Genomic DNA, 25,238 nt, shown 5'->3' on the forward strand with positions numbered 1-25,238 from the left:
TGCCTCGTGCTTTGCGCAAAATTTGGTGACTCGCCTGCATATACATTCGAACGCCTGTGTTCGGTACATTTCTGCGTGTTCGCTGTTCATGCCACCATTTGTCGAGAGCTGCAATGCAAAGCTCTAGGTATTTGAGCTGCAGTGTTGTTACAACAGAAGCAAGGTCTGAACCTTGCTGCCATTGGTAGTATTGGATTCCTGCTCGTTGTATTCATCTACGCTACAGTTACCGTTCAGCACTCGCAGAAGCTTCGCTGCCGCACAGTGTGCCAAATCGGAACACTCTGTTGCATTGTTATCGGTGAAGAACTCATTTGAAATGATGCTCGAGCCCCAGTGCAACTAGAAATCGGGTCATCCGAAAAACGTCTTTGAAATGCTAAGATGGATGTGACATCAGCCCATTGTATGTATCCACTCCTCAAGTGAAGACCGAAAATGGGCAGCATGTGACCGCACTGTTTTACCATTTCTACGAGAGGTGTGTATTTTAAATATTCGAAATTTCAAATATTTTTTTCAAATATTGCTTGCTATTCGATTCGCACCATCCAAAATTTTACTATTCGAGCTGTTCAGACTTCTTGAAGACAAATGTAGTCAACATCAGATTGGCAGTGCCCCGCAGGTCGCGGGATCGAATTTCGGCTGCTGCGGCTGCATTTTCGGTGGACGTGAAAATGCTGTAGGCTCGTGTGCTCAGATTTCGGTGCACGTTAAAGAACCCCAGGCGGTCGAAATTTTTTGGGCCCTTCACTACGGCATCTCTCATAATCAAATAATTTTTTGGGGACATTAAACCCCACATATCAAATCATCAGATTGGCAGTGGCCCCTTCAGATTTTCATTAATCTTCGCCCCATCAGTGATGTTTCGTACTACGCCGAAAAGTTCCCATTCAAAGACACGGAAATTCCCTGTTTCGGGGATATTTCCCAGCACAACAGTACCAATTTTTGTCCTCATTCATGCACGCACACACTCTAATTACTCGTGTCGGACGTACTGCCAACTTTCGAAATCATGACTCGCCCCTCCACTGCTGCACAACAAAAGCATAACTTTACTCATTCAAATACTGTTAGTGCACTGCACACTGTGGGCTTCAAGTCTAACACAAATAGTGAACTAGAAATCGTTCCGCGTAGATATCAGAAACAAATTTCAAGGGCTAAGCTTGCGTGGTGGATGCGCCAAATAAAGTTACAGTCGATAAAGGCGCACTGGGACCTCTAATTATCGGTTGTCATAGAAGAACTTAACCATTGTTTAAGTTCCCTGCAATGTTACGAAGACTCCCTTTGGCTCAAAATGAGAGGCGAAGATTTCCCGAAAAAGGAAAAATTTCCTGCGTGAAACATCACTGTGCCCCATCACATTCTCGTATTGTGGCAGTGCTACCCTTCAGGCTTTGCTACGGTCGCAAATGTACTGGCTCAAGAAAAAGCTGGTTCCAACATGGAGAGATGGATGTTGCAAAGTTGGGGGCTCGGTTAATGCCATTTTAGACCGGGTATTCAGGCAGCAAGTCGTAAAAATGGGATGCCCAAGTTTTTTATCATCTGAATTTTAATTACTCTTATTAGGCTTGTGGAAATGTTCGAATGTTTTCACCAATAATGCAGTATTCGAATTCGCTTCGAATCAAATTTAAGTTATTGAAAATTTTAAGTTGATCGAGATCAACAAATACTAAATGCATAATGGTCCAAGAACAGAACGACGACAAAGAGACAAGAAAAGCACGAGCGCTCGTGTCCTTGCGTTTTTGTTGTCATTCTGTTCTCGCGCTATAGCTATCGCCATGTCCTACCAACTAGCCCAAACTGCCACACGCATAATGGTCTGCATGTTACATTTTGTAAAGGTAGCTTCAGTGCAGTGGAGAAGTGGTAAGTTGTGAAGACACATACTATACAGGCGTATATTGATTCGCATGTAACGTTTTGTAAAAGTGGTTTCACTGCAAGGAGGTGATGCTGCGCCGTGAAATTACATATTCAAAAGAAATCCGCACTGCTGCAAAGCCTTATTTCAAGGTTGAATGAAGATATTGCCCTTTTAGAAAACATGTATGAATATTGCTTATTAGTGTACCTAAAATCTGAAATAAAGAAAGGAAATGACTACCTTATCTGAATGGCATGCTTAGAGCGAAGCACCTCGTCTCGACTTACTAGACAGAGCGATTATTGGAAGATTCTATGATGCCAAACGAACTATGGTCTCCAAATGCTGAAATATTCACTCCCACACATACTAAGTAAATTCAGTTTTCCATTGCAGCAATTGCACCTTCTTTCGTGACAGGACATGTTCAGTCTATTTTTTACGTGATGCAAAAAAAAAATTAAGAGATTTCTTTGTATTTTGCTTATTCCTACTTTTGTGTTTCTTTAAAGAGTGCAATCTTGCCTACATGTAAGAAATATTTAATATTGTGCCACTTTCAACTATGTATTTGTTGACTGTTTACTGTTTTAGTTGACCTCACGAGTGCTGTCACTTTTTTCTGCCTTGTTTGTTGGTATTTGGGGCTAGTCAAGCTGCGTTTTTATTGCAGCTTTTTTTCTGCATTTCACACCACACCTTTGTTGTCACTACAAAAAAAAACATCAATGTCAATGGGTAATTATGTGGTAAAAATAAACTTCAAACATTGATACTCTTTTTCAGTTTTTTTTTTTTTTCAGTTTTAAAGCTCCTCTTACTGACGTATATACTTTAAGTATAGAAAATTCTAAGAAGTTACATATTTTGCTACTATTCAAAGTTGTTTCCACTTCCTTTGATGGACAAAAGTGACCTTTGCACAGGCCTTGTTCGAAATTTTAGGAAATATTGAGCATGACAAATATACCGATTTTTCTTTATAATATGCGATATGTATACTATTTGAATTCTATTTAAAATTATTCGACAAAGATTATTATTGGCTTCGAACCAAAAATTCACTGTTCGCACAAGCCTAGTTCTTATATATCGTCTACGAGGCATATTTGGAACTACGGACTCGAAGGGAGCCCACCTTTGTCCACCACATCGGTCTTCCACAGAAGTTGAAAAAGGAAGAAAAGCTGAGGAAACATCTTTGCCTTTCACTTGTAAAGTGTTGTCAGCAACGCTTCGGTTGCACCAAATCATGTGCGAAAATACAATTCGGCCTCTGCATTGCCTCATTCTTGATACCATAAAACGCCACTCCACCAAACACAGCCAAAAAAAACTTTCACGGTGCTATCTCACAGGAATAAGTTTATAGATCCTTTACAACTTTTTTTTCTTTAGTTTCGACTCGTACTCGCACTTTAATATTCGAATTCGTTTTGTCCCCAAAGTATTGCTGTTCGCACAGCTCTACAACTTAGCCAAAGGCACCAAGGTCAATGCATGTCTACTTTTAAGTGGGACTGTTTGCTTTGCGCGTGCCGCTTATTCTCGATGTTTGTTGATCATTGCAGTTCATCGTGGTCTCTCTCAAGGAAGGCATGTTCAACAATGCCAACGTACTCTTCAGAACAAAGTTTATCAACGGCATGTCGACCGTGTCTCGCACGACGCAGAGCGTTGATGGCAGTGATTGAGCGTGGTCTCGTGGCAGTCGAGCGGAGCTCGTGGTTTTCATCATCCTGATACGTTGTATATATTACTTCATTACTCGTAACGTCTCATTCGTAACGCCACCTCTTAATCGTGAATTTTATCGGAATGCTTTTATTCTGTGACCATGTTAAATAAACTTTTTTATTTTTCATATAACTGCCTTATTTTTTATGCAATCAGCATTATTAGTGTAGTTCCTGCTTTCTTGTATTTCAACACAGAACCAGAGAGGAGATAGAAAACTTAGCTTCGTTGTCTTTTTACCACTTCACCACTATACCTCCGTATAGCTATGCTAATTTTTCGGAAAATTTTTAGTGCTGTTAGTGCTGACAGAGGTTCTTGTAGGGTGGGACAGGCAAGAACAGGCAGCAGAGCACACCTCTTGTATTCCTCAGTGCTGCATCTTTCCCAGTTCCAATTCACCGCTGCATCTCAGTAGTGAGATCATTCTCGTACAACGCGTTGCAAAATGCACGCCCAGTCGGCTGAACCGCCATAGAACAGAGCAGCGTTGTTGAATTTCTGTGCAGCTTGCCCTAAAATCGGTTGCATGAGTAAAGCAGGTGACAACGATGGCTGTTCCCACAAGTAAAAGCACGGCCTTCGAGAGCTGCATTTTCTATACACACGATGTACCCCCGACCTTTTTGGGCCCTTACATTGGTTCTAGATTTCAGTTTGCAATAGTAAGGCCTTTGAGGTCTGTTTTTGTTGCCCAGAACCTGGGGTGGGAAAGATGTCAAGTCTAGCAGTTTAGAATTCTTAAACAACTTACTTTAAACAAACTGCCACGCTTAATTTCTGGTTGGGCATGTCTTGTAGTTATGACGTGCATCTGTCTCCTCTAGTGGAGCATTGGCTACGGGATTCGCAAAATAAAAAATGGGTGTATGTGTACAAACACTCTCTCTGGCGTTGGCGATATTCGAGGCCACCTGCTCAGACTTTTGTTTTAGGCAACAAGGTATTGCTCATTGGGAAATGGTGCCTATAGCACCACCTCACTGAGATACAAGTTCCTTATCTAGGCTCTTTGTTGCTGGTATTCAGCATGCACAATTGCTATTAATAACGAAGCTGTCATAAAACAGCCCTACATGTTTAGGATTCGTGGTAATGCTTGTTGGCATCATGAGGAGACATGCATCACAGACGTTAGGTAAATTCCTCTTCGTACCACTGGTCCACCACAAATGAAGGCTACAGTTCGCTCAGCAAACAGTTCAGTACCACGTAAAACTGTGCAGCCTATCGGAAAACTATCGTCATCGTAAATGTGTATATGCTAGAGAAATCAGGAAATCGGATTATGCATAGTCTCACCACTGTCACATGATACTTTGTGGTACTGAAACCTCAATTAACAAACGCCGATCTAAAGAAATATCAGTTATGACGAATTAAATCAAGAAGAGTCTTGTGGTAGTGTTAGGAATAACCAGTGTAACATTTTCAAATATACTAACATTTATTTTTTTGTAAGATGCAACTTTGTTATATGGCACCTCAAAGCTTAACACACATTGTTTAATCAAAAGCAGTGATACAATATATATGACTTGCAAAACATGGAAATTCGTTAGCTTGATGAAGGGAATACAATGAGTTTTACTGTTTTATTAATGTCGACAAAGTGGAGCTGGTTAATTTTCTTAGTCCCTCGGGCACACATTCCTAAGGGATCTGCAAGAGTGATGGGCAGTCTGTTCAAAGAAATCGGCGGTGAGCCACAGCAGTGAGAGTCATTTCCACCCCTACCTATTGTGGGAAGAGCCCTGGTGCAGGGCTACATCTTGTGAAACAGCTGACGCGTTTTGAATTTCTGCACGGCAATGCATACACAGCAGTTCAGTTGAGTTTAAGGTAGTGTGTTGAGTGCCTCGCCACTGTAGCTGCATCGCGATGGATGACAAACCCAAAAATGACGGTGCACTTGCCTAAACTCTCGAATGGTTGAAATTGTATTCTGAAGTCGTAGATCATTTCATCACATTTGCTACTCCACTGTGCATCTCCATTGTGTACCTCTCTCAATTCCTGTCCACTGGTACCAAGAATTAGTCGCTTAATTACTTCAGTGGGTTTCAAGACAACATAACAAGTTACAGTGTTCGATCCCAGAGTTCTGTTGCAAGGCTCTCCCAGCACGGCCCTTGGTTGCATCTCTAGGGGATTCGCATCCACTCCGATTTCCACTGGTCTGCGAAAACTCCAGTCACGTACGCGTACTTACAAAAGACTTGAAACCATTGCCTCAGACTGTGCAGCATTCCTCGTAGCAAGCGAGTTCTGCCAAAGTCACCATAATGAAAGGGGTTTGTTTTGTCTTGAAGGGACAGACAGCTGTCCAGAACGCGTCTTGAGATGACTCCACTGATAAAAAGATTGTCCATCGCATTCACTCAAACCGACCCTGTTTTGTTCTTGAGGCGTGGATTTGTATTTTCATTTCTTCTTTGAGAGTCGCGAAAATTACATGAGGCGCTTCTGGCGGAAAATCTTAAAGGATCAGATGTACTCGGTTGATATTTTTGTTAACATCGAAATATTGTTCGTTTATTTGTATTAAAAGATATTAATTAGTTCATATAAATGTACATATAGGCCTGCATTGGTAGTATGCATTATAATAGCGCTGCCTTCCCGTGGCGTAATGATCTAATGCTCGTCAGCACGTTGTGAGCAACTTTTCAGCGTGCTCATGCAGCCGTGCACACAGTTTCCTGGCCGCTAATATTTTGGAGTGACATCGTATTGCTACTCACAATGAGCCTCCGAAATGGTGCACATTGCTGGCTACTCGGCGCGGCTGTGCATATGTGCAGAGACGCTTTCACTTGTGTGTATTGGCTCGTGTATTGTGTGAGCAACGACGCTGGAACAAGCCACCCATGCCACCAGAGGAGGCAACCTTCGGTGCAGACACACACGATGCGGTACAGATGCAGGGAAGATATATAATGCTATATCATCTCATCGTAACAGCTCATTTTTAAAAATAGTTGAATTGAAAAGCTCGAAATAAATGTGGGTAAGCATAGTTCCAGGAATTCCTGTGAAAGCAGGACGACGCCAGCTCTTACAAAGCGCACGAGGGGCTAGCGGCATCGCTATAAACTCTCAGCGTTGCTGGAGGATAGGCTCGTCTGTTTTTAGAGCCTTTCAGGTGAAAAATTACCACTTAAATAACTACGTGCTTTTGGGATTAACTAATAATGTTACAATCACTAAGGACGGTGAGCTTCCTGTTGTGTGGTAAAAAAAAGTGGTCTAGAAAAAATCTGTTGTCGGTGCCTTCGATTGTAGATGCAAATATTCCGAGTTTCACGTCGTATCAAATAATACGTAATGGAATAATTTGATTCTACTTTTGGACAGCTAGTATTTGAATTTTGGAACAATTTAATAGAAATATCTAAAATGCGTTGAAAGACTACTGGTGCAACATTGGCGGCGTGGGGTGGCTAAAGCTAGCGCTGTTTTTATAGTAGGCCTCTCGTTGGAACTCGCCAATATTCTGGTGAAAGAGTGAGGGTACTTGTATATGAAAGGAAATCGTCATTTCCGTGTGTTAAAGAACAGTTAGAAAACTGTTAAGCCCTTCACAACATCGCTTCCAAAACGTAGGCACTCGCTTCTTGCATGATTTGGTCGTGTACGCTTGAAGTGGCATAAAACGGCCAGACTTTGACCCGCAAGACCCTCGATGATTGGCTTCATATTTAAAAATTTGTTCACGCTGTGCAGTCACCGCTGCCACACCGTGCCACATTTTCAGAAACTTCTGTCATTCCGGCACGCAGTTGAAATGCTGCTGTGAACAAGCACCCGAACATTTTGGTCCCGGAGCACTCGTGACGACGATGCACAGCATTACCATTGTCAGGCGAGTCGTATAGAGACCGTAGGGGAAAAAAAACGGATAGCTACCCCCTTGTGTTAGCGAGCCATTTCGTCTGGAATAGCTTGCGTTTTTGCAAGACAGTAGTAGTGCTAGCAGTCGCTTGCCGCGTTATCTGCTAAAGGAAATGAGCAGATTTCGTTTCTTTCTTCTTTCTTTCGAAATTCAATGAAACTTTTTGTGTCTGATGTATGTATATATGATTTTTCACCACTATTTGGAATATTCTATTTGCATTTGATTTCAGATTTTTCACGATTCACACACCCCTAGTCAATTGGAAGAATTTTGATACATTACCTGAAAGTAGCGCACACACACACACACACCTTTTAGTCTTCATTATTTTTCTTTTTTTTTTTTAGAAGTGCACACATTTTTTTTTTATTTTGTCAGTTTACATTGCAAATCATTGTGTTGCGGGACAGCTGCTTTCTACGGATGCAGTGCTGCCATAACGGAAAAAGGTACGTGCTCAATTTTGGAATTTCTTTTTAATCTATGAAACCAGCAGACTCCTTACAGCATTTTTAACATGAACGCCATCTTCAAAGCACAAGATGAAGCACGATGTCTTCAGAGGTTCTGTACATGCCTTGTATCCACAAAGAAAAAATATAGAATTGCTTGTTTGTGTAACAAGTTCTGTAGTTTTGGGCTGAGCCGGTTCACTTGTTGTACTGCTGAATATTCTCTAGCAAAATGTTTGTTTGGTGTTTCAAAAACAGGGGAACCTGCAAAAACTTTTAACTAGGGCTGTCAATCACTGTGGTCAAGGTCTGAATATGCAATTTCATTGAGTTCAATCAGTACAATTAATGCATCCTCTTTTCTGAGTACACAACACTCGTTACTATGCACATGGTAACAATTTCAGTGACCAATTAAGACCAACGCTTTGGCTCTTCGCAAAGCAGCAACAGTGAAAAATGCAAAAATGTGAACAGTATTCTTTGTTTGGCACTCTGCTGAATATAGAGAGGCATTCCGAGTTGTGGATTCGCACGACACGAGAGCTTGGAGACAAGTTTAAGACAACGCATTATGACAAATCAAGACGGTCTGTGGTGGAGGCATTCAGACAGTTGACCAGAACAGTCCTGTAACAGTGAAGTCAGAATTCTGATCATCCAGTTTACCAGAATATTCAGTTGCAGCAGCTTTATTGAGATCTGTACACAAAGGTTGATTGAAAATGTTTTCTCCCCCGCTATCGAAAGCTCTTGTAAACCAATACTGGTGCACCATGGCTAGAGCCTGTGCAAAGTCAAATTCCACCATATTTAAAATTTCAGTTTCGTTCATGTATCTCTACGATTGGCTCAAGATGTTGCCATTAGAGAAGTGTAAAATGCCCAGAGGCATAATTTTATTAGAGTTTGCTTCTAAAAAGAATCGTGACCTCGTTGTCTTGAAGGATCAAAAAACATCGTTGCCTGAAATGGTGCACACTTTTGCCCCAAGTACAGCTGTGTCGTGACGTACGTACACTGTCATCCTTTATGAAAGGGAACATGTGAGCGCATGGCCTGCACTCTGCGGCGGCTGCCTACAGGACCATTATCAACGGGCAGCAAAAGACGTTGGCTTTTGGCGTCATTTATTGGCAAACAAAACAAAGAGGTATGTCCACTGGACAAGCACTGCAAGGTACTGTAAGTAGCCGTTGTAGAGAGCAGGTCACGCGATTGCGTGTTCCTTTTTATAAAGAACGACAGTGTACATGCTTCTATCCCAAATACAGCAGTGGCATTCTTTAGCTCCAAATACAGCTCTGTCACCCAGAACTTCACACAGGCACATACCTTTGCACCAAATACAGCTATCAGCAGCCAGAAATTTTAAGGCCACACAAATGCATGCTTTTGCTACAAAAACAACTGTGTCAGCACTTCAGCTTTCAGCTGACACAGGTGCATGCTTTCATCCTTAGACGAGACCTTAGAGGCTGCAAGCCAGCTGAACCGAGCTATCGCAGCAAAGTTCTTTATACGCTATTACAGGTATATAGGAGTAAAAGGCAAGAGCGGGGATTACAAAGATAGTTCAAATTACCCTTTAGCTTCACTGTATGAAGTTTAACTAACATTACAAGTAATATTCTGTTTGCAACAGCACTGTGCAGCAAGCTAGCAGCTTTACGCACATTGAATTCTTGCATGCCAGGAAATCTTGCCAATTATGAATCAACCTGTCATGTGAATCCACAATAATGTAGTCCATCAGAGTTACGCAAGCTCACGCAATGCAATGGCATCTTTGCAATTCCCGTACAGAACAGCAATCGTCTGAGCCAGCTCAAAGTGCTGTCGCACTGATACAGGAGTAGTGCTAGAATAAATTGTGAATGCAGAGATTGCAACCATCCATTTTGCCCCGATAGTTGCCAATTCAGTGTCTCCCTTAAGGTGTGTCTACAGAAGGGCATTTATTGGCACAGGTGTTCACAGAAGAGAACGACATAACAATGTAATAGCAGAGGTCAGAACTTTGCTTTTTTTTTTTTTTCTGGCACCATCAGGACAAGAGTGTACTCACTGAATGAACTTCACCACAAAATGCAACGCGCATTGTACATCGTTGGACACTTCACGACGAACACGGTTCGAATGTAAAAATACAACCTACAGACTATACAGGGGATTCCCAATCTATACAGCAATGCGTTCACACCTATGCATAGGGGACAACAAACTGCACTTTGAACGAATATAACAAAAGTAATCAGTTGTAGTGAGCACAGATGACTGCCTGTGTTGCAGCGAATTATTCACGCAATGGCGTATCTTGTGGCACCAAGGAATGAATGTGTGCAGACCATGGTAGCTAAACTCGAGCACAGTTGCACATTTCTGTAGCTTTTGGAGCTGATCGTTCAGAAGTTGTTATTGTAAACCTTGTTATTCGATCGCACCACATCCTCCTTTTCCTGTTCATAGTGCCCACCTGTGCCTTGCTCTCCGAGGGTTCACACTTGCTGCCAAAGACATCGCCCGCGCAGCCGGAAGCGACACTAGCAATTTCGAGTTCTTAATTCAAGGTCGGGATGAGCGGTGTAAATTTATCATACACTTCCTGCATCGCTCGATAACTAGCGATGAAAAATTTAGTTCATGCCTCTTCCGTAGCAATTGACAGCGACACGAAAGTGACACGTTCACCGGCATGTTGACAGCCCGGCTCGCAATACCGAAGTCACGGACAGCATTATGCGTGTCTCTCTTTCACGCTTTTGAAGACACAGGTGTTTCGCAGGATCCTGCCATGTTATATCTTAATGCAAAGGTAAATTACAATCTTGTGCATCAGAACAATGATAAAAAAGCTGGTCCATCACTCTGTCATACGTACCGATCATAACACGGAACGAAATTGAAACGAGCCTTCATGTGGTAGAACAGCATTGTTAGAGACTAACAAGTGCGTAAGATTTTACGATTTTTAATGCAATATAACACAGTAGCAAACCCAACGCATTCGTTTTAGAATTTACACAGAGCAAAGCTCTTTCAAACTTTCGCCTTTCACGCAAAGCTCCAATGCTTGCTCGCGACTCGGTGTGGCTTTGTAGGCCTCCAACACCGCCTTTCCACGATAGGATGTTATGTCCTTGATGTAAATGAACCGATGTGAACTGAAGTTGTGCAGGAACTGTTCTGTAGCTATAAATCAAGAGACCACGATAAAAAGCAGAAGTGAATTCAGATGTTGGAAGCGGAGACAGGAATTAAAGCAAGACATATCACTTGGTTGATGAAGGTTTTGCTTGCCATTTTTACTGCGCACGCTAATTTTCTAGTATGCAAGTGTGTGTGGGATCAGACACCACCACAACAGTGTCAAATTGGATGAATGGACATTTCATGCTGCTTGTGAGCTGTTCTTTAAAATGATTTTTGACCCAAGCAACCCTGTGTAACCATTCAACGTGGAACCGCTAGTTGAAGGTCCGTTGATATATTTGTACTCTTGAATGTATAGATATTTTGCCAGGCTAACACAATGATGCAAAAGAAAGGTAGCAGTAGTTTGTCGAGGCCAAGGCATTTTGGGAATTCCTGACCAAATGGATTTGTAGCTGGTACTGACATCAAATGTCGCGGTACAAGCAGAGTTTAGTTGGAATTTGGAAGCCAGGGTACAACTAAAAAGAAATAAATTTTTGAAAAGCGTAAAAATTCAGCTTTATCGGTACGACACTTAGCAAGCAAAGTGTAAAGCCACATGGAACAAAGGGAGAACACGCACTATACTGGATCTGAAGCATTTTCCCTCCGTCCTTGGTTTTTGCACTTTACCTGGGGCATGGCAATCTGTTTTGGCTCATTTGATTTCTGCAGCACTATCAGCATTGACTCAAACACAAACAAGTTGACGACTTTCGTGTATCTGGCTTTGCCCGAATGGGGAGCAAAACGTGCGATACAGAATGCACATTACAACAGAGCAGTTCTTTATCGCACTGTGATGTAGCATTTGAGCATAGCTAAATTTATACAGACAGTACATTCCTAGCTTGTTATGTTGGCATATACATGAAAAATCTTGCTCACTTTTGGAGATACCATATTTACTCGCGTAATGAACGCACTTTTTTTCTAAAAAAATCGGAGCAAAGTTGGGCGGTGTGTTTATTATGCGGGGAAAATTTTGTGAAAACATTTTTTGATATAAGCAAAAAAATGCAGTAATGCAAAAAAAAAAGGTTAGGTCGCTTAGCTTCTTTGTAGCACTTCACTCATCTTCAGAGGTTGAAGGTGCTATCTTCTGCAAGCTGTTCCCACGCCGCCCGTGCATGCCCTAAAAGCATTTCGCGACTACATTTTTTTTGCAATTGTTTAACTGCAACAGTGGTATCTGCTGTGATCTCAAAGGACGCCCAGAGGTGTGCGCTACGAAGCCACAACGCACTTAGCCAACTTCGTGGCAACCTCGCACGACGACCGCAACGACGCCGTTGACATTGTAGCAAGCAACCAACGTTGCAGCAAGCTACCACCCAAGCATTAAAACAAACTGTCGATAACAAGGTTAACGACAAAATATAGCAGCCGCCTCACTTGAGACCAAAGCGACAATCGGGGACCACGTTGCGAAATATTCATGATTTTTTCTGGGCGATAAGCGATTTCTCTATAGTTTTCCAGAAACCTGAGACGCGATGGCATCGAATGGCCCTTTGCGACAGCCATAGTGACAGCAAATCCTGTCGTCGACGCTCGTAAATTGCATGCATGTGGTTAAGCCATGCAGGAAGCGACCGTCAGTTGGCGCGGGCAGTTTCGTGACCTTCGCTCACTGTGTTCTTGTCAGCTGTGATGTCCCTATTCGTAACGTTTGTGAACCCCGCTGTGGCACATATGTATTAAAGACTGCGCACATGCCGCGCGCAGATGAAGAAAAAAAAAGGCTATATGGCGCGCGGCAGTGGGTGAAGGGGGGGGGGGGAGCCGAGATGGCGAGTGGGGGGTCGGCAAAAGAATAAAAATCGGAAGAGATCCAACAGGCAAAAAGGCGCCAGGTGTCGGTTAGCGGTACCGCGGTGGACTAATGTAGTAGGTGTGCTTATTGCGCAGGGAAAAGAAATATTCAAATTTTGACAACTGAAGTTGAGGGTACGTTTACTATGGGAGTGTGTTCATTACGCAAGTCAAGACGGTACATGTACATTCACAAATGCGTCTGGCACAGCATCTTATCTGAATGAGGGAAATGCCGGTTCAGCTCAACACGCTCTGGAAAGTGGCATCCTCAAAAGTGAGCTGTTCACAACACACTCTTGAAGGCAGTTTAAATGCACCAAAACCGAAAAACCGTGAGAGGTCTGTCGTATGCACATGCAAACCAGAATATACCACAAATAGCGTGACTAATGAGCCATTAAAAATCAATCTATCAAACACGTGCAAACAGCAAAGCAACGAGTGAAGCGAAAAAACTACAGAGAATATGTATCTAACTGAACTGCCAGCAAGACCTAGCGGTCATCGTTACACTATTGCAGTCTATTTCCTCCCGACGCTTAGCTTACACAAGACTATGGAGCTGTGCTAGCTACCTGGCTAGATAGTACTGCTCAGACAGGCCTGCTAGCTGGTGCCTGAAACAGCTGATGCTCCTCTCCAATAGAAGATATCCTCCGCTGTGGTCCCGCTGATGATGGTACTGATGCTCTCAAGACGTCCAGGAACAATGCCGAAATGTTTTAACTTGACGTTGCTGCACCTGACGAGAACGTCCGTGAATCTGAAACAGTAAAAATGAGCAATGAGAACCGCCCAGTGTGAACTGAAGTGAAAATGAAAATAATAAAAGCCATGACGTGGCTGAAGAAAGCACCAAGTGATGTGTGTGAACATTTGAAATTGCTTCGATTCAAACTTAAATTATTGAAAGTTTCTGAGTCCCCTGTGAGGATGGTTTCACTGCAGCAAAGGAATGCTAAACCGTGAAAGCAGCTATCCAATGAAAATCCGCACTACCTCAAACATATTACCCTCACATTGATTCATCATTTTTTAAGTTTAAAGCTTGCGGTGCCAGCTTATATGCTCTGAGGATGGCAAATTGTAAAACATGACATATTTCACAGGTTAACGCGTTCATTCTGTCAAAAGTCGAATCATGCTACTATTCAAAGTTGTTTCCGCTTTCTTTGAACAACAAAAAATAAATTGCACTTGCACAGGCCTTCTTACAACTTTTAAAAATATTGCAACATGTTTTATCTGCCACCGTGAAAGGCCAGTTTGTGCAGCCTGTGACCTAACTATCTGCCAGTGTGTGGAGGTTAGTTAGGTTGAGACAAATATGCCAATTTTTCTCTAAAATATGTAATATGTATATACTATTCCAATTAAACTAGAAATTGCTGGACCAAAATCACCGTTCGCTTCAAACCTAAAGTTCACTATTCGCACAAGTCTAGTGGATCAATTTTCACACTATCATTAGCTGTAACTGTGTCATACCTGCCAAGTCTCCCGGATTTGGACCGTTTCTTCCGTTTGTACGGTTGTCATGCAAATCTCCTGGAAATTCAAATTTTTGTGCGTGATCCGGCCGCCTTGACAAAAAAGCAGCTCAATTCGCTCCAGGCTTTTCGAACCTACTCCATTTCATTATGACTGAGTTTAAGAGGCGTTCATCTAAAGGCACAGTAGAATCTCAGTGATGCGAAACCGCGGCAGATGCGAATTTGTAAAATTCCTCAGCGAAATTCCGCTATGTCTTTTGGGCCTAAACTTGATTGTTCTGAACACATTTTCTGTGTTCAACATTTTCAACATTTTCTGTAATAAACATAAATGCTCGAAGTGTCGTCAACAAATCGGTCGATCTAGAAAGCGTCCTCATTGCTTATGATCCCGACGTCACAATCCTTACTGAAACATGGCTTCCAAATGACATTCCCGACTCGGCAGTAATTCCTAGCTCTCATGAAATCGTTCGTCACGACCGAGGTGCAAAGGGGGGCGGTGTAGCGATAGTGCTGAAAAAGGGCATGGATTTTAAGGTTTTTGTCGCACGGGACGTGCGTCGAAATGACTTGGATAGTTCTTCGGCATAAAAATTTGAGCATGCTCATTGGCGCTGTCTACAGGCCGCCCAATTCCGATATAGCGGTACTCGAAGCTTTGCAAGATTTTTTGCTTGAACAAAGCAAACGTTATACCCACATTCTTGTAGGAGGTGATTTAAATCTGCCAAAAATAAACTGGGATCACTTTTGCGTTACAACACCCTGCCAGCACTCCGAATTGCTACTTGATATAGCGTTTTCCTGTAGCATGACGCAACTTGTAAAGACTCCTACGCGTGTCACTGCAGGCACGAGTTCGATTCTGGACCTTATTTTTGTTTCTGAGTCTATTTGCAAGTTGAACAACACAACTGAAGTTGTACCAGGTATATCGGACCACGAACTAGTAATATTTAAAACCAACATGTTGTGTACTCCCTCGGCTACCCAGGTATGTAGATTCCTCAATTTTAATACTGCTTCGGACGAAAGTATTTTGGACCTCCTAGAGGAGGAGTATGACAAAATTTCTAACAAACATCTTCATAATCGCTGTGACGTTAACCAGCTATGGTCGCACTTTAAGACAACCGTTCACAAATGTATAAGTTCGTTCGTTCCGGAGAAAGTGAAAAAAATACACGGCCGTAGTCCTTGGATTACGCGCGAAATACTCCATTTAAAACGCAAGATAAAACGCCTGTCACGCTCAAAAACACAACCACGTAGTGCTGCTCTGACGAGCCTCCGCGCCGAACTGCGCAACAAGATTAAAAGCTCCAAATTTCATTTCTTCAACGTAAAAATGCACAACTTTCTCACAACCAATCCAAGAAAATTTTGGATGCACCTCTCCGACAAAAAAGTGAAAGTGACAAAAATTAAAACCAAGGACGCGGACGTGACTGATGCCAGCTGCATAGCGACAGCATTTAACGACTACTTCTCTTCTGTTTTTTTGCGAACGGGTGACACCCCTCCTGATTTCCACGCAAACATTCTCGAACTGCCAGACTTGATTATAACAGATGAAGGCATCTTGTCAGCTCTACTTCATCTTGACACAAAAAAATCGGCTGGGCCGGATGAAATACCTAATGCTTTTCTTTATCGGTACGCCGAGTGGTGTTCCAAATACTTAGGCTTAATATTTAGGGAAAGCCTGTTACAAGGCGAAGTTCCAGTAGATTGGAAGAAGGGTAAATTGGTACCCATTCATAAATCAGGTGATAAATATGACGTGAAAAACTACCGCCCTATTTCGTTGTTATGTACAGTCGGCAAGGTTATGGAACACTTCCTTTTCAAACACTTAAGTTCATTTCTGGAGAGTAACCATTTTTTTTTCCCAAATCAACACGGTTTCCCGCAAGGCTTTTCAACCACCACACAGTTAATTCACACTACTGATGACTTTCTAAAAACACTTGACAAAGGCGGACAAATTGATGCGATTTTTTTAGACTTCGAAAAAGCTTTCGACCGAGTTTCCTATTCCCATTTGATGTTTAAAATTCGCCGAATCCTAACCAATGAAAGAATTCTTCGATGGCTTGATTGTTATCTATCCCACCGACACCAACACGATCGGATAGCAGATAAAAATTCTTCTTCCGCTCCCGTGCATTCTGGGGTACCGCAGGGCTCTGTCTTAGGACCACTTTTATTTTTAGTTTATCTAAATGACATGTCATCCGAATCTACTGTGCAGTGTCGTTTTTTCGCGGATGACTGCGTTGCGTACCTGCCCATTCAATCAAGAACAGATCACGCCACCCTAAATGAATACTTATCGGTTATTACAGCATGGTGTAACTCCTGGAAAATGAGCCTCAACATAGCAAAGTGCGTCAAGATGACCATAACACGTAAAAAAAACCCCTCGGAATTCACTTACATGTTAAACAACACTGCTATAACAACAGTTAACCAGTATAAATACCTTGGTCTGACAATCACTTCTAATTTGAGCTGGAAAACTCATATCGAAGGTATAACATCAGCAGCACTGCGGCGATTGTGGTTCTTAAAGCATCGCATGAGGCACTGCACCAGCAAAACAAAACTAGTCGCTTACACGACATAGGTACGCCCATTGTTGGAATATGCTGACGTTGTATGGGATCCTCACACGCAAACAGAAATATACTTACTAGAACGAGTCCAAAATAAATCCCTTCGGTTTATTTACCACGCATACAGTAGACACTGTTCAGTCACTGAACTCCGTAATAGATCCGCTCTTCCCACATTGGAGTCCCGTAGAAAGCTACATCGCTTAAAATTCCTTTATAACATAGTCAACGGACACTCAGGACTCGCCTTTAACACTTACATGCAGTGCAATACATCGCGAAAAACTCGGAACAAGCATGATAACACCATAGTGGTGCCGCTTACAAAAACAAATTCTCGGCGATATTCATTCTTTCCACGAACAATTTCCGACTGGAATGAACTACCTCATGACGTCACCAGCATCGCAGCGCCCGACGCATTTTTATCAGCTGCCACTGCCTGTTTGTAGTAAAAGCTGTCTGGTTGTATGTGCAGATTTCAATTCTTCTAATGATGTTTTTACACTTCGTGTTAGGAATAAAAATTTGGATTGTATTTTCGATACCGCTCTTGTGTTGCTCCTGTAACCCGAGTATTCATGTTCCACGTAAACCTGTTATGTGGTGATTTTATTTCTGCGCCGTGAAGTGTAGTGTTATATGTGGCTGCAAGTATGAAAGTTTGTATCACTCCTGCCTTGGCCACCAAGAGGTGGCTGGCAGTATGCAATAAACAAATAAACAAACAAACAAACAAAACATTTCCTAATCGTGGAAGATGATACGAACTCTAGTTCAGAAATCGTCGAACGAAGGCCTTGCAAGTACTTGCGAAGCGTACTCGAAGCTTCGCAAGTACGCGTGCAACCGGCGCACGCACTGTCTTCTACAGTGTGCGTGATTGTCGTTCCCACAACCACTGTCGATGAAACCGTGGTCTGTCCTCTTCACGCGATCATGTATGGCGTCCAACACTCAACCAGTCAAGGCAACGTTGCTTTCCGCAAACCCAGCGGACAAAACCGCGGCAGATGCGATCGTAGACGGCATAAAATGACTTTGTTTTGAAGGCGTGTGCCCGGTCAAGCATACGGGGATTGAAAAAGGAACTACCATTTGCCGCAACCGCCGTGCACAACATTCCGGTCGCGGCGGTGCGATAGCGATCCACGAGCTCTGAGGGCACGCAGGGGTAGACTAAAGGCAGTAAATACGTAAAAAAAAAAAGTCACAGTTTCGCCGCAAGGCCGAAGCAATCAATGCGACAGCAACAACTTGGAATGTCACACTGAGAACGGCAAGCAGATCGAAACGCGCAGAGCGCTGCTCACGCACAAATGATGCACGGAAACAATACACACAAGACGAAAGCGAATCAACAACGTTTGCCGCTCGACACGTAACGTGCTGTTTAAACAAAAAAAGCGATGCTCGATACATAATCACAGGTGCGGTTGAGTACAAACTAACAAGTGTCCCAGTTATACCTCGCTACATGTGTATGAAAAGCGCGCTCTTTCACAAACGGGGCCTGTGCATAGACCGGAGATACCTTTGCGGGCCTGGCAACTAACGCAATCGTTCCAGTGAAAGCTGAAGGTACACCATTCTCCCGACCGAAAAATAAGCGCGCACGCACAAGCATCAACCCCCCCATCCCCCTTCGCGGAGCAAAGTACGCGTCAAAGATAAGCGCGGGACGGCACATTGAAGGAGCTGGGCACCGAGCGCGGGCGGCTTTTTTTCCTTTCTAGAGCGTTAATATATATAGATAAGTATACATATACGGTGAAGGACGGCGGTGGCGGCAAAAAACCAGCTTAGCCTAGACTGTCAATAACAAAGGGGCCAGACGTATTTTGGCATTCCTGACAAAAGAATCTAGCAAGGAGCAAAGCTTTGACCCGCGCTATTGCGGCAGCCAGCTGCGCCGTCCCGTGCGTTCAAGTGTGTCCCAGTAAGACGTACAAGAGTTGTTTTGAAGGAAATAAATTCTGCTAATTGTGTTGATCCTCTGAGACTCTCACCTTAGTGGAAAATTCCCTACCTTCGTGTGTTCGGCCACTCCAAGCCGAACGCAGCGCTGATGTTTGCACTTGCGATTGAGACCCCCACCCCCACCCCCTCTTGTTTTCTGTGATGTTTTTTTGTTTGTTTGTTTGTCCTTGTGTTTACTTTTGGTGCCGAAAGAAACAGGAGCAAATAATTCAGCCCCCCCCCCCCCCCCCCCCCCGCTGCAGAAATCTCTCAAATTCAGAATTCTTGAACTTTGGAGGTATGCTGTGTGTAAGTGCACAGTCATTAGTGAGTTTTAGTGCATATGTAGCATCTGTAATACTACTAACTGGAACACAGTGCTCAGCATCACGAGCTTGTGCAGAAGTGTTGTACTTGCACGATAGGTCAGCGAACTCACTCATGAGTAGACTCACTTGAACTCACTCAGACTCGTGGCTCAATTCGAGTCTGAATGAGTTTAAGTAAGTAATAATTTGTGCAAGTCTGGCTGAAAAAACTGAGTTCCACTTTCTTTTGCCTACCTAAGGCTTGCACACTTGGGCACTGCGCAAAAACATTTTTGCGTATGCTAGACCATGACGGATACAATGTGCACAGTACTAAAATTCGCTATCTTCAGAGCAGCTGGAAACACATCTCGGGCACCACCACGTTTCTGAAACCATTTATTGACTAGAAACAGTGCAACTTTTCAGGGAACAGTCGAGTGGTGTTTGGGGATCCTTCTAACACACAATTAGGAACGGGCATGTACCTTGCTTCTCATCCGGGCTTTGTCTTTGGCTTGATTCTGCATTGACTCCACCACGCACACTGGCTGCACTTCAGCACTGCGCCTCCTCGTCCAGTTGCGTCAGAAGCTGCCGAGCGCGGCTGCAGTTCCAGCCCGCATCTTGCAAGGGGCCCTCAACGGCGCTGATGTAGTCCTGTAGCAGCCGCCTGCCAAGTGGCAACGCGTGTGCCATGTCGAGAGGCCGGTCCCACCTCTTCGAGTACGTCACCAGCCAGAAGCACATCTCACCGGCGTACATGAGCGACAGCGCATGCACATCGCTGTAGATACCTGCAATGTTCGACATAGAAAGCGACCATTCAGGCTTAAAACTATACCTTGGTCACACCGAGCGTTTGGAATTCACGAAGCAGCAGCAAGCACTCATCTGTGCTTCACGTTTCCGGAAGAGGTTACTTAGCACCACGAACAGCAGCTGCAAAACATGCTCCGTTACAGAGAAAATCCAAGAAAAGGTGACGACCATCACATTAAAGCGTGGATTGATATACAAGAACTGGAACACAAGCTAGGTTCACCTATCGAAACATTGGCCAGCCTGTTTGAGACACTGATCATCGATCGCACAATCCGTGTATCCCATCACACAGCAGTCATAACATCAGCATAACTGAGCCAACTGTACTTCGCCGTCATAGGAGAGTGAAAAGGGAAAGCGGCAGTCCTTTTTCAATTAAGGCGAAATGCCAGAGGCTCGTGTACTGTGCAATGTCGGTGCACGTTAAACAACACCGGACGGTCGAAATTTTCGGAGCCCTCCCCTACGGCATCTCTCATGATCATATCGTGGATTTGGGATGTAAAGCCCCAGACACTATTATCGATTTTGCACCTGCGGTGCTTTTCCTAGAATACGGTAAATATCCTGTAATTTTACTTAGATGGGACCAACAAATTTTATCATAGAGGCAGGGAAAAAAATCTTTTTAGGCTACACATTCAGGGTTTAGATAGGCTACCTTGCCAGCTGCCACTTGCCTTTCTCCAGAAGTTCCAGCACATCCGTTTGCCCTGACAGCACTGCGACTTCCTCGACCCTCAACGGGCGACGAACGTTGAGCATTGCCGTGAGGTGCTGCACGCCTTGCTGCAGCAGCTGAACAGTCATTAAAAAAGATGTAAGATGCGTGCAGTGAATGACACTGCACAAGCTTTAACAATTCCTACGCAGTTGAGTAGAACCTGGGCACTGCAAATACAAATACAATGTCGCAGGCATAAAAGGAAACTCTTACGGGTCGCAGCTCGGCCGTGACTGAGTTGCACATGTAAAGTTGTGTGACACAAAACGGAACCTCTCGCACTGTAAAAATTTAGCACCTACTCGACTCCTCAAGAAAATGCGTAAAATACTCCCTGCCATTATCAGCATATGACATACGCTTATTACAAATTATGTACATCCATTTCATTTATGAATTTGTTACACAACATTTTAGAATACAGTTGGGAGTAAGCACTTTGAACAAGGAGTCATTAAACATTGCTATTCACCTGTCACGCGGTTTGCTGAGCTAGAATGATGTCCTGAATGCTGTAGTACTTTGCACTACGAACAAACAGGGCATCTAACACATGAAACAAACATGTCGCATTGAAAGAAGAAACTGCGCCAGCAATCTTGCCTCTGTAGTTTTCATGCAACTTTTCTGCTTTATAGATGTGCACAAACTGCACAAAAATATATTTACCTGCCGGGTCTGCTAGGTGCCCTTTTCTGTTTTAATTATTTTCAATGAGTAGAAAGTATTGCCAGGTCGTGTTTAAAGTATTACCAGGTCATTACTCAGTAATGGGCAGGCAAGTTGCAGTCATGTAAAAGAATGCGTGCAGCGATGCAATGTGTGCACACACTGATGGTCGGCTCTTCCCGAGTGTGCTCCTCGCCAACTTTTGTAGCAACATTACCCCAGGGAATTGAATTTGATTCAAGACAGCACAACTGCCACCACAAAACGGTTGGCACCAGATTTGTGTTATTCTGAGCACATTAGATCCCAGCTTGCAGGAAAGAGTGCAGCGCGTACAGGCATACACCCAGCATTTCCCAAATGAGAGGCTGCTAAATATTAACCAGCGCTTTTGTGGCTGATACATACAAATAAGCCAGCTGAAACATGCTGCACAAACTAATCAATGCAAATGAAAAGAGTATGTGTTCAAGTGCAATACAATCTTTGTAGTGAAAGTAAATGCATCAAAGAGGTAAGGTCTTCATAATTAATTATAGATACTGATGAGAGAAATAAGGTTAATAAGAGGTTAACAAGGACTGATCCTGGCTAGCTACCCTGCACTGTAGAAAAGGGGGGGGATTCTGTTTTGTTAATACGGTGCCTGTCGATTGCCTTAATTAAGTAATTAGAGTATCTTGATATTAAATGTCTGTCTTCTGCAACTGTTTCCTAGAAGTGATCCTAAACAGAATAGCAATGTCTGCTAATAAAAATTTGCTGTTACATTTTTTCTCCGACAGACACACCCCCCACACTTTCGGCCAATCAGCTTGTCCGTGTCTTCAAACACTCAGACGTACGAGAGCTTCAGCAGTGCCACCATTGGTGAGTTTTACACAGCGCACCCCACTAGCTGAAACAAGGGCTGCTACTTCACACCAATTCCACAGCAAATGCACTGTTTTTCCTAAGCAGTAGAAAGTTTCACTTGCAGCGAGAAAAGTTTCCTGGTTGGCCATCAGCCAACTGTGGTCGTCATCTCCCTCCTTGCTCTGGCAGAACATGTAGACTAGTCCTCCCTTTCGCCATTCTATGCACTCTGCAAGCTCCTCGCCGAGGCCTTCAACTACCTGCAAGGAAATTTAACGTGCTGTCAAAACTGAAGGTTGCCCTGCAACAGCAATTCTTAAGGGCACACCACTACTCCTCTAGGCCTTCTCCAGAACACCAGAGAAATGAGAGCTAAAGAAATTATTAGGACAAACATTGCCTTAGCTCACGAAAGAGAACACGGTGTGTGGCCTACACCTGCCTACAACACAAATGATTTTTTTTTCTCTCTTATTGGTCACCCAAAACTTTTTTTTTTCGAAATATATTCATTTGAAGAGTATAACTCGGCAATAAAAAACACACTTTTTTGGGAAGCATTTCATGGAAAAAAAATCTACTATCAAAGGGTTAACAGTGTCACACATGATAAATGTAAAACACAGGATGAAAAAGAAAGGAGAAACACACACTGCACTGACTTTTTTACCACCTAGAAATATTTAAAGTGCACCTGACTCAATGAAGCATGAGCATCTATGCGTTCTACATGCATTTGAATGTTGCAACAGATTATCAGGATCAAAACCTTGACTCCCTGGTATGTCGTTAACCTTTTTCTGGAATGAATGCTACCACCAATGAGCTGCAACGGTGGGTCCTTCAACCACTTTATGAACAGAGAGAGCTTAGATGCCCTCGGCCCGCAATGACAGCTGTGTGTTCTCCTCAAGATTACAAAAAAAACCTCAATTTGTGCGTACAACATGAAACTGGGGTCTGCAACACAAACCTGGATGCAATATGCTTCTTCGACAGTGTGCGAAAAAAGCAGCATTCAGGGTTACGAGAATTTCATTTGTTGCTAAATTACGATCGAAAGGATCGTGATGCATCGACGAGCGGTTGTCCATCACAAACCACTAACATCACAAACCACTAACCGTGTTGAAGCCCAAGTGCTTTGTGATGTTCTCGACATGTTCCAGGCTACCTGCGTGCAATGTGAAACATGTCGGGTGTGGTTCAACGCTGTCGCTGTTCGTCAACATGAAAGACACACTCATCACATAATACCAACGATGTGCACTTACGGATTATGGCATGGACTCGTTCTAGAGAATCACTGTCTGAAAAATCGTTGTCAGCAAGTCGGTTCTCTCGGCAGTATGTGACATCCAGAACAATCTAGACCAAAGAAAGAGGCACACATTCAGGGCAGAACCTAAGAAACATGCCGCGTAATTGCCCAGGCGTCTTGACCGTGTTGGGCACGGTCCGAAGAATAGGCAGGCGGATTCGTTCGAGCAAGATGCAATAATGCAGACGCACACAGAGCGTCAAATACAAGCTACTCAACTGCAAATTTCACTGCTAGTAGACGTAATACATACATAATGTGCAACTAGGTTGCATTAAGTAAGCTAAATAATAAGATATAATTGTTGGTGTTTAACGTCCCAGAATCGCGCTATGATCATGAGTGACGCCGCGGTGGAGGGCTCCTGACATTTCGACCACCTGAGGCTCTCTAACGTGCAGCTAAATCCAAGCAACACGCCCTCAAGCATGTTCACCTCCATCGAAAATTCGGTGCATAATGTTTGCGCCACGGCACCGGTATTTGCTATCTAAGCAAGTGCTATCGACACGTGCTTAAAGCAGGTCTGGATATGATCTGCACTGCACGCTACATGCAGTTACCATATCGCACGCATGCATCGGAAACGAAACTGCTGCACCAAGACCTGAGGCGGGACGCTACGCACGCGATGCGTACAAGCAGACCTTAATCAGACCACTCGAACCTTTGCCAAGTCCTGTAGAACTTCCTTGTTTGCCGTTTCCCTTGATATCTCTTCCCGTCTGAGGCGGCTTTTGAGCTCCAGCAGTTTGGAGAAGGACGACTCCAACAAACTCGGCACTGGAAAAAGAAGCGATCGAGTACCGTCATCGCGGTTGAGAAGGATCGAGTCCTCTCGGCCTCGACTGTAACGGCAACGTGCAGTCGCGGTATCGAGCTAGAAGACACGATGTAAACACAAAGCGACGCGGACATAAAAGTAGGAGGAGCGACTCGACAGGAGTGGGTGGTTTGTATGGGGTCGCGTCTTCGTTTTTGGCGAGCGTTGGAGACTCGATTCCTGAGTGTAGGTCAGCGCTAGTTATGGGCGAACAGTAACAGGTGCCTTACCGACAGACTTGATCTTCAGATCTTCGACAATTCGTATTAAATCATCGACTTCATCGGTGATTTCTTTTGCAGCACCCTCCTCCATCCTGCACACTGTTAGCGGATTGTTTCTTGTCTTTTGTCAACTTTGCCATAAAAAAAGTTGAAGTTTTCAACAATAAAAAATTGTTATAAAGTTATAATCAATTTAACATGTTTAATTGTTAAAAATAACGTTATAATTTGCAAGTTTTAGTATTTTATCACGATAAAAGAAAATTTTGTGTGCAATCTCAGAGGCCATTTTATTGCCCGTAGTTTCATACGTTTGCCATGTTTCGCCTTTCAACACAAAACGCCGTGCGTTGCGCGCTGTCGTTTTTGTTTTGCTGGTGATTTTAACGTGTGATACTTCACGGACGATTTCACGTTGCAAAAAT

The 25,238-nt window shown here is 43.4% G+C and overlaps 2 protein-coding genes across 3 annotated transcripts in view; one reads left to right on the forward strand and one right to left on the reverse strand.

Annotated features, from left to right (window-relative positions):
- The window catches only part of SMC2 (structural maintenance of chromosomes 2), a 92,791-nt gene extending 89,031 nt beyond the window's left edge, over window positions 1-3,760 (forward strand). Inside the window, exon 22 of the mRNA XM_037431662.2 lies at window positions 3,463-3,760. Coding sequence (XP_037287559.2) covers window positions 3,463-3,585 — 123 coding nt within the window. The 3' untranslated portion in view covers window positions 3,586-3,760. The remainder of the gene's footprint in view (window positions 1-3,462) is intronic.
- A 4,223-nt stretch (window positions 3,761-7,983) lies between these two features.
- Window positions 7,984-24,923, reverse strand: LOC119181300 (RAB7A-interacting MON1-CCZ1 complex subunit 1). Of its 2 annotated transcripts, XR_012886521.1 has the most exons (8): window positions 24,820-24,923; window positions 24,434-24,549; window positions 23,720-23,813; window positions 23,570-23,619; window positions 22,568-22,705; window positions 20,878-20,995; window positions 19,861-20,169; window positions 7,984-13,754 (listed from the first exon to the last, which is right to left on the reverse strand). XR_012886521.1 is itself a non-coding variant. In XM_075875638.1 (7 exons), the coding sequence occupies exons 1-7, from the start codon at window positions 24,902-24,904 to the stop codon at window positions 19,931-19,933; spliced, it is 840 nt and encodes a 279-aa protein (XP_075731753.1). In that variant the 5' UTR covers window positions 24,905-24,923; the 3' UTR covers window positions 19,755-19,930. The 2 variants fall into 2 exon arrangements, 1 of the variants encoding a protein (XP_075731753.1); XM_075875638.1 differs by lacking the exon at window positions 7,984-13,754 and having other exon boundaries at window positions 19,755-20,169.
- Window positions 24,924-25,238: the final 315 nt, after the last annotated feature.

This window comes from Rhipicephalus microplus, chromosome 10, assembly GCF_043290135.1.
Source record: "Rhipicephalus microplus isolate Deutch F79 chromosome 10, USDA_Rmic, whole genome shotgun sequence".
NCBI classification, from domain to species: Eukaryota; Metazoa; Arthropoda; class Arachnida; order Ixodida; family Ixodidae; genus Rhipicephalus; species Rhipicephalus microplus.